Here is a 10,284-nt window from a genome sequence, read left to right on the forward strand (position 1 = left end):
TCTTCATCTTAATAATTTAATACAGATTAATACACTTACACGAGAACATATATTGCAGTTAAATTAATGTTCATAGAAAATGAACAATGAACGATATTAGGTTTGTTTGAAGGGAAATGGATCTCTTTATGTCACACCTAGCTAAATTATTTGATACATAAGGTGACTTTGACACTGCTCTCCCACCAGCCCGCCCAAACAATGACGCAAGTCATTCAAACAACGTGTTTTTCCTTTATGAAAATGTGGTAAAGAATATATAAATGTGCATGTCAAAATAAATTAAAAGAGAAATAAAAAAATCAAGTGCCATTATTTGTATTAAGGGTTAAAATGGAACTTATTGTGAGATGGTCGTCAGTAATTGTGCGAAATATTAAGTGATTTGAATGAAGGGTATTATACATACATGAGTTTTTTTATTAAAATCCCAACATGCCCTAAACCTTTAACCTGGCCTAAAACGTTAAGTCAATCAGGGGCAATAACTTGTATTAAGGATAATATCAAGTTATTTAACCTCATTGTGTGATGGTCCTGAATAATTGTGTGAAGTATTAAGTCAATTGAATGAAGGGTATATAAGTTATCATTATATATCCCAACCTGCTCTAAAACTTAAACCTAAGTTCCATAGTCAATTGGGGGGCAATAATTTGTAAAAAGGATAATATTAACGAACTACAGGATGGCCGTGTTTAGAAGCCTCGTTATTCTTATCAATACTTCTTATTGAAAAGAGTTAAAAACCTGATTTTCTTATTTTTGTAAATTAAGTTTGATTCTGTTGATTTAATAGAACAACAGATATACGCCGTGGTGATCAGTAACGATTGTCAACTGTAATGCCTTTAAAACATTTTGGCAAAGGGGAACATTTTCTTTCTTGAGTAATCCTGTTTTTTGACAATATCGAAACCTTTTGTTTAAAGCAGCCACCAGTTATATTCTCACACAAAAGCCTGGTTGCAGAGAGATTTAGCCATATAAGGAGCAAGCATACAGAGTGTTAACAGGATGCTGTATTGCACGTACTGTAAAAGGTTTGGTAGAACAATAAAGCAAACAGGTTTAAACAAGATAAATTATTGTAAATACATATGAGCATAAACCGCTAATTTTTTACATTTGTAATATAAATAGTATATATATTCGACCATTTACTAAAAACTTGTTCGGTAAATTAAAACAACGGATTCTTTCTGTTGCAGACACAACTTATACGTGATGTATTTTTTGGTATTTGGTCTACTCTTCTTGGCACGTTCATGTATAGCAGGTATGTGCTATCCGGTAAAGTGTATCATATCTTTTACTTTGTAACGAAATTAAGATAAACATGACAAAGAGTAAATACAAAGAAATATATATTTTAAACACATTTTGTGTCGTGCTAGTCTTCATTGACGGGTTGGACTGCACTCTGACCTGTGGATGCAGCAAGGGAGGAAAGTCTAGATGTGGATATGTACCTGTAAGAGGAGAAAATACATGTTTTGATGGCTGCGTTGATGGTATATAGGGCTATAGATGCAAAAGTCTATGTTACGGAAACTGTACTAATTGCCCTCAGGCAGCTGGTAAACCATATTCCGCTTGCAAGGAAACATTTTACGACCGGGTAAATTTATGTAACAAGAGGTGTTCCGTCGGGTGTGAAGGCGGTGTCTGTTATAATGATGGCACATGTATTTCGTGTAAAGCAAATTGGGAAGGAGCAACATGCAGTACATGTGCACAAGGACAATATGGTTCAAATTGTACACTATTTTGCACTAATCAGAACTGCCGATGTTCGAATGGAACTGATTGTAAGTCTTGTAAAACGGGGTTCTATGGAACGAGTACCTTCTGTCAAATACCCTGTTCATCGGGATGTCAGGATGACGTATGCAATGAGGACGGTAGTTGCAATTGTCGGGATAGATTCAAGTGGTATACTTGCAATGAATGTCAGTCAGGATACTATGGGACATACTGCAATGTATCCTGTTCCGTAGGATGTGTTAATGGACTGTGCTTAAAAGATGGCACTTGCTCATGTCGCCAAAACTTCGTAGCAGCAAAATGTGATTCTTGTGCCGATGGAAGGTACTGTTAGAACTGTGACCATGTTTGCAGCGTAGGATGTACTACATCGTCCTGTAACAGAAGCAATGGCTTTTGTGAATGTCATGTGAACTTTTCGGGCAATAAATGCGACCAATGTAAATCAGGCTTTTACGAACAAACATGTGACGTACAATGCTCGGATTATTGCAAAGGAGCAACATGTTCAGGATATCAGGGGAAATGCACAAATGGTTGTGTTGGTGGATATTCAGGTGACAATTGTTCAACACCTTGTGAATTTACATGCGCATCATGCCGACAATATGATAACGCTCAATGCGAGTCATGCTACAATGGCTATAGTGGACCAACCTGTCAATGTTCGCCTAATTGCAATTCGCAAATCGTGTTTACTTGGGTATGCTAATCATGAAAAGGAATGTGAGTGTCAGTTTCAATATTGCATCGGAACCGCGTGTGATAAATGTATTAACCAAACGTTGTATATTGATAACAATGCGTGCTGTAATTGTTCAGATAATTGCAAAGATAATGTTTGCAACAGTGGGCCAGTGTGTATATCCGGTTGCATTGATGGTTTTTATGGTATTGGTTGTTCTCAAAGTTGTGTTTCCCTTAATGCATATTGTATACCATGTAATAAAACTGATGGAAAGTGGTTGATATGTAACGACGGTGCTTATCCCCACGGGAGTGGAAGTTGTATAAGTTGCAGTTTTAACTGTCAGAATGGGCAGTGCAATTCTGAGACTGGCGCTTGTATCAATGGTTGTGCAGGACCCTTTTGGAGAGACAAGTGTGACATTCCTTGCGGCTCAAACTGGAAAACATGTCAGCAAGATTCGGGAATCTGTCTATCGTGTACAGACACAACTTACCATGGGTTACTTTGCAATGAATTATGTAGCACCACGTGTTGGGAAAGAAAATGCGAACAAAATAATGGATACTGTTTCAAAGGTTGCTCGGGAGATTTCTTTGGAAGTATGTGTGATATCAAATTTCCTAACAATTGTCAGCAAGGGAATTCCGAGATGAGCTGTAACATCGATGGCGAATGTTTATATGGCTGCATCAATGGTCTTGAAGGCATGGATTGTACGGTTACGTGTCAATAATATAAGCATATTTGCGTTTACACGTTTTATGCGACAGTTTCATTTAATTTGTAAAAAATAAGATAATTGCGCATTCAGATAATTTGTTTGGTAGAAAAAGATGTTTAAGCTTCGACATATTCAAGAACACAGTATTGAATTTAGATTCAATTGAAAAGGGTGCTCGAAAACTTTCTGTGTTTCACCTTGTTTTGATAATAAAAGCTTCTGTTTATCAAGCCCCTTTTAAAGCCGAAGTTTGTTCCCAGTCGCCTTTAATGTATATATTTTATCCATACCCAGGTAAAAATTATCCCTTTCAATTTTAATCGTTTTTCGGAGTCCTGAGCACTGACCCCACAACATTTAGAAAATTCAGAAATATAGTGCAATTCATGAATATGTTGATAGGTTCTTTTAAATAAAAGGTATGAAGATAAGTTGCACACTTAACGAAGCATGTAAGTATTTCTCCCTTTTGCAAACAACGCTATTTATCCCACAATCAAAGGGCCGCACTATGATACCCTTTCACGTGGGATAAGAATATTTTATCATAATGTCAGCAATAATTTGTATAAAGTTTGAGATAATGTATTTATACAAATAAATTATATATTTGAACAGACCAACACTATTTTTAATTGTAGTTTGCTACATGTTGTTGCCAAACTTTAATTTTCAGAAAGACGAGTTTACATCGGTTCTTCCACAATAAGTGCTCTCGCAGCTTTATCGGGATTTTTAGGTACTTTGTTTATTTGAACAGCTGCTGGTTTCTTTGATTATCTTTGCTTCCTGTCACATTTGTAATAAAACATTAAATGTTAATGCCTAGAGTAAATTCTCATTTTATATCAATTTATTTTTATATACAGATAATATGTCGGGACTCTTCCGCAGGTTTCCATTTAACAAAGCATACTTAAGCTCCTGCATCAAAACTTAGCACTTATACATGTTTGATGCGATATATTATAATTGCAGAACAAAACTCGGAAATACGATTAGGACAGAGGGAAACAGAAATGACCTATGATCAGCTATAGAGTCAGGCCAACGAACCAACATACAACAATTTTGATGACAATTATACTGTGCTTTTAATGCAATAGTTCGAAAACTGAGAAAACTAAAACTAGGACATTGTTTGCTTCATTTTAACATCTTTTACTAACGTACATAAATTATCATTTCATGTCTTATTTTTTAAATATATCGTATTAAGATAATTATTTTTGTATCTTGATAATATGTTGTGTCTTGAAGTCGTTTTTACCTTCTTTCGAATTGATTTGGCATTGGTCCTTGTGCCTTCAAAATGGATCTGGGTAAGTCTTATGCTAATTGCTAGTTCATTAAATACAATGGTGCGGGCGAATCTTAACGGCTGATCCTGTTTGTAAAACTGATCGAAAAAGAATGTCAAGCACACCATGAACATGTGTAAATATTTCTTTTCTGACAAGACATACGAACCAAATATCTTGTAAATGAGGTGATAAGCAAATCATTAACAGAAATAGTTAAGAAACACTATGTTAAGGCACATTGTAGCACGTTATCCGTCAGGTGCTAAACACAAAATTTAATTTGACGTATGAAAAATGCGGAATGACTTTTAATGACTAGTTTACAATATCTAAAAGTTATTTCAGAACATCATCCAGTTTATAAAATTCTTAAATGTTAAGATCATATATTGGAACAGATGTGGCACTGATGATACTCAACTAAATACTTTTCAAGTAAGTTGTGTAGAATGTAATGTAAACACTTCAGCACAACCTTTGTCAACGAGTTTAAACTCATACCTATTTCTTCCTGTTTTTGACAGGCTGAAGTAATTTGATACATGTCATAAAATATCAACGCTTCAATTTATACAATAAATGTGTTATAACAGATGAGTTTACTTACTAGAAGAATCGCTAGTTATTAATGATTATTTTTAAACTGAGTCCTACATGTAATTCTTCATGTAGGAAAGTAAGTCAGTAAGTAGGCAATTGTTTTTCATGACGTGTTTATACAAAATACATGTTCAGTATGAACATTATTAAACAGTGATAACTTGCATATACTTATACTTTTAACAATTTAATGGTATGCATTTATAAGGATATAATGGAATGTTAATTAAAAATAGCCATACAATACATATATTAATTAGGACAAAGATTTATTACACTATTACTTTAAAATCAGTTATTGAAATGGATAGATAACTATTTGATTCAGTAAGTATTACATTGTAATATAGTATAACAATGAACTAATCAATACAACATAAACAGGTCTATATGATTGTAAACAAATACTATTTTATCAAACATGCAAAACGATTGGGCCACAAGTTATGCCAACATCAGGTACGTCCCTCTCCTACGATTATGACTTTCTATATTCTTGAGCTTTAAAACTGTTCACATATATATTTTTGTTTAAAATATCTTTCGTCTTTTCATTGTATATATACATTTGACTTTAAGACACCATATCAGAATCTCCCGTATGAAAAGGTTGATTCTTTTTTTACGTTTGGCAGGATAATTTGTAGCAGGTAAATTGAACAAAAATTAATGGAATGTTTTTAATCGAATATTTTGTTTGATCGGAAGACGTATACTGGTTGAGTTTGTAAATCCGAACAGTTTTGACAGATTTTTAACAATATCTTTGCGAGTTTTGGTTCTAGTAGATTCAAACTTGGCATTAATAATGTTTGGTTCAAACTTCAGCCTCTGATGAAGTACACATTCACAAAATATTTTGATTCATAAACGCAAAACGTTCATTTCAAGCACAGTAGATCATCATTCACACGGTGAAATAGAGAATGTAAATCCCGATCGCTTTTAAAATTATATTTTATCTAAAAATAGATTGCTATTCCGTCATATTTTGTTTTCATTTTTAATCAAACACACAATGGGAATGGGAATCAACTCGAACAGAATCTAATCTTAGAAAATTTGAGTTGTGTCCCTTGTTTCGAAAATCTAAGAACATTCCTTATCCATGATATTGATTACAGTGCGACTTAAGTCTGTGACGTCATTCTCCCGCGTGCTGCATATTTACATTTCACCTGCTTAGGAGTTTTACAGAGGTTTATAAGAAAAATACTCAATTAAACATGACGAAAATTCGCATTCTTTGCTAAGGCAAGCGTCTGTATCGATTTAGATCATCGAATTATCGATCAAGGTAAACAAACACGTGATTTAACAGGTGTTCGGTATTTATAAACTGTTCGGATTTACAAACTCAACCAGTATTGATAGTATATATTGGTGGCAAACATATTTCAATGCCGCTTATTGTTGACAGAACGGGGGCTGACTACACATCTGCAGTTGTGCTTTGCGCGGCTTTTTTGTTTTGTTTGGCAATCTGTTTTTTATCAATATTATTTGGATTAATTTTTGGATTTTAGTCAAACTTTTTTTTCCAACAAAACGACAAAAACATATCGTCTGAACAATCGTGTAATCATTTATTTGAAATTGATGTAAAAATTGATGTATTTATAATAATTTGATATGATATTTTTATATCTCAACTATAATTTTGTAATGCATTATAACTTCTAATCTGTTGTGAACGCATTTATTATATTCCAGGTTCTGTGTTGAATTAATGGTATATTTTTTATTTGCATTTTCTCGGAAATAGCTCTGCGAGCGACTGTTGTAGTTTATGTATATCAAACGTATCACACGTGAACTAACTTGTCGTGTATCTTGAGCCTTTTTTGTTGTTTAAGTGGAATAATTTTCAAGATGTGGCAATGGGGATTAGAGTTTCGAAACCCGTGTTCAGGCAACGGTTGTATATATTTTGATCCCAGTCAACATCGCTCTTTCAAGTCTATAAATTTTAGTTTTCTATTCAATCATTAGAAAAACCAAAAATGATATTTATGTTCCTTTTTCGTTTTATACTTTCAATTGTAAAAAACGAAAAACGAAAAGACGGTCTATACACGGACCCGAATCTATGTATGAATGAAAATAAACTTATTTCATTTCAAAGAAGCTTTATTACAGTTGAGTGTTGAATAAATGTTGGTTATATTGAAGTTCAAACGTATAATAGAAAAGAGATGCAACGATATACAACAAATAATAGTTTGAAAGCTAATGAATAAACATAACTGGATTGTAACAAAAGTTGATACTTATTTGCATTGTCTTAATATAATCAAGTAAATAGGATTAAATAATAATAATTCTCTTTAAGGTTGCCTTAGCAATGAATACACCATTTAATTCAATAAGTAGAACTTTTTTTCAATTTAAAGTGTTTAAACCTTTACATATTTTTAATTATATATTCAAGGTGGTCTAAACAATTGAAATATAACTATAAGCACAGTGTATTTAATGGAAACAAAATATAACAGTTGACAAATGTGTTTATTCATCATCGTTCTTCTTGCTGGCTGCAGACCCAGCAGCCGCCCCTCCCATAAACAATGCGGCCTTAGCCCCGACTCCAAGACCAGCCGCACCTGCACTTTGCGCAAGCGCAAATGCACTCCCAGAAACAACTGCTGGTCCCTATTAAAGAAAAAAAATGTTGTAATTAAATAGTATGTAACACTGACCAAGTTTGAACATCATATATTTTACAACGATTGTGAAGAGAGTTATGATAACTTATACTAAGTCATTCTCGTTGGCACGATGTTGCCCGAGAGTGTGGTCTTATGTTACGGGGGAACATGAGTACCGGGGAGAAACTCAACTTGTACAGCTTGGTGACCACTAACCAAACTCACATGCGCCCAAGCCAGGGTCGCCTAAGTGAGAAACCAGTGCGCGAATCACTTCGCTAATCGGACACTCATCGAGTTAATGCTTTAAGGTTTAGATATTTGATATAACGTGTAGACCACAGTTCCTTACATCGTCTCATACCCATGATACCCAATTATACTTCTACATTACGAGCGTAGTGTAAATAGTATGCAGATCCTTGATGCGGACCAGTTAGTTCCTTTGGTTTATAGACTGTATACCGGATTGCGTGCTGCGGGCTCCGATTATAAGCTCCTTGTTTTATTATTTATTATTTGAGATGCAATTGGTATGTTATTTGATGAATGACATAAAATATTATGGTGATTGTATTTATAGATCTTATATTAATTATTATAAAACACATCGTTTACGCATTTACCTGAACGGCAGCCGCCAACGATCCGGCCGCAACACCAGCGGCTCCAAACCCAGCTGCCCCTAGCACAACGGGTGCCGCAACAACGGCACCTATCCCAGCAACGCCGCCCATGACAAGATTCGTCAGGCTGAACCAAGAGTCATCTACAAAGATTTAGGTTGTATTAACCGGAGCTAGATTCTAAATTATGTGAAATAATGTGTTCATTGCGTCAAGAAATACATCAGAAATGCAGTTACATGCACACATATTTGAACCTTATGTCTGTTTTATTGAACATGAATTTCGTCTAGGCGTTGATTAAATTCCGTATTAATTATTTCAATTTTCAAGTGAATATAGTAAATTAGGCTTCAAAAGAATTCGAACAATTGCCATATTCATTTAGATCAGAGTGTGTATATAGATAAAAGACGGTGCATCGATCGGTACTTAAAGTGTAGAACTCACCATCAGCATTAGAACTGAGTTTCAAAAATCTAAACGAGAAATACATACCATCGCCGGAGCGTCGAGCATTACAGGAAGGCACACTCCCTGTTAATAAAAGTCCAGCAAAGAATAAAACCCTCGGATCCATGATGGCACGACACAAATTTTAATCTGAAAGAAAAACATTGTAATAACAAGTTGAAACTTATTAGAAATCAAGTCTGCACATGTAAGAATCGCGCTCTCTGTGACGATGTTTCTAAATCAATGAATTAACACGCAGAAATATTTCAATAAATAATAAATATGCTTGTTACAATCACTATACATAAGCATTTTATAATGTAAGTTAAATAAATAAATAGTTTATCCACAAGTGAACACATATATATACCTTAACAAGATTGATATTATGTCACTTTTACTGCAATTTCCTTTTATTCCTTCAAAATATTGTGCGATGTACAAATCCGATTTCAGAAAATGATATAAGCACACGTTTACACGAAAATGTTAATAGCTCTTGGCTGCCAAAGCTTTAAATTTCAAGTGATTGCTGTTGCGTATCAATAATGTCCTGAAGTTTATTAACGAAATATGATTCCTTTTAAAATAACCGGCCCACAAATAGTCTGTCTTTCAGTATTTTATACAACCTTGATCATTTAGTCAATATTTGAGTTTATAATGTCTGCCAGTACCCAATGTTAGCATTGTCACAACTTTAAAGATGACAAAGGCAGATACAATATGCTATTATAAAGCGGCAGGTATGAAATCAAGCACAGGTTAATTATATATGAACACTTCATACATCAAATACAGACAGATAAAAGCCATAATAAAAACGGATTATATAGTATTGATGTAAGTGATCGTTCACTGAGGATACACTGATCAACAACAAATACTGAGTGGTCGTTAGGACTTGATTTGATGTCTGGCAAAGAAAAGATGTCGCGAGCGCTCTCTTTTAAGATCTTGTTTACGAAAATTGAAGCCCTTGTATTTTGCAAGTCCCCGCCATTTATACAGGCGATCTAGTGTGATGTATGTGAAGAACTTGGCCACTATATCACGTAACGTTATATGTGTTCTCTTTAATCGACTTGGAAGCGGTTGTTTCTGTTGATATTGCGCTCGTTAGCGCCCAGGGGCGGCTTGCGTCTCGACCGCTAGTACCTGATGTCAATGTAGATAGAGGTTGGCTACTCAGGATCTCCCTTGACAAGTGGTCTAACACAAAGCAACACCCGGAATTCTGCGCTCATTAGTAGCGCTGGAAATAATTAACACGGTCATGCCTTTAAATACCTTGGTAGCATGTATCTGAGTACCGGTGCAGCTTAACTTAACGCGAAACGTTTTAAATATAATAGGGTTATAAGTACTGCGGGGGGGGGGGTGTTTTGGACTCGATTGGATTTTAGCAGATTCGGATTTCACGAGGATCGAAACGCAGTACTAATAACCCTTTTATTATATACATTACTGA

The 10,284-nt window shown here is 34.7% G+C and overlaps 1 protein-coding gene across 1 annotated transcript; it reads right to left on the reverse strand.

Moving 5' to 3' along the window:
• Positions 1–6,942: 6,942 nt before the first annotated feature.
• Positions 6,943–9,473, reverse strand: LOC128206915 (interferon alpha-inducible protein 27-like protein 2). The gene is made up of 4 exons (XM_052909654.1): positions 9,184–9,473; positions 8,856–8,960; positions 8,358–8,500; positions 6,943–7,735 (listed from the first exon to the last, which is right to left on the reverse strand). The coding sequence occupies exons 2-4, from the start codon at positions 8,935–8,937 to the stop codon at positions 7,592–7,594; spliced, it is 369 nt and encodes a 122-aa protein (XP_052765614.1). The 5' UTR covers positions 8,938–8,960; positions 9,184–9,473; the 3' UTR covers positions 6,943–7,591.
• Between the last annotated feature and the right edge of the window lie 811 nt (positions 9,474–10,284).

Source organism: Mya arenaria, chromosome 10, assembly GCF_026914265.1.
Source record: "Mya arenaria isolate MELC-2E11 chromosome 10, ASM2691426v1".
Classification (NCBI taxonomy): domain Eukaryota; kingdom Metazoa; phylum Mollusca; class Bivalvia; order Myida; family Myidae; genus Mya; species Mya arenaria.

What these genes read in the sequence shown, in the direction of transcription:
- LOC128206915 (XM_052909654.1), bottom strand. Translation starts at nt 8,937, where the DNA reads ATGGATCCGAGGGTTTTATTCTTTGCTGGACTTTTATTAACAGGGAGT. An exon ending in TGCTCGACGCTCCGGCGATG is followed by an intron (nt 8,501 to 8,855) that starts GTATGTATTTCT and finishes AAATCTTTGTAG; the next exon opens with ATGACTCTTGGTTCAGCCTG. An exon ending in CGTTGGCGGCTGCCGTTCAG is followed by an intron (nt 7,736 to 8,357) that starts GTAAATGCGTAA and finishes TTTCTTTAATAG; the next exon opens with GGACCAGCAGTTGTTTCTGG.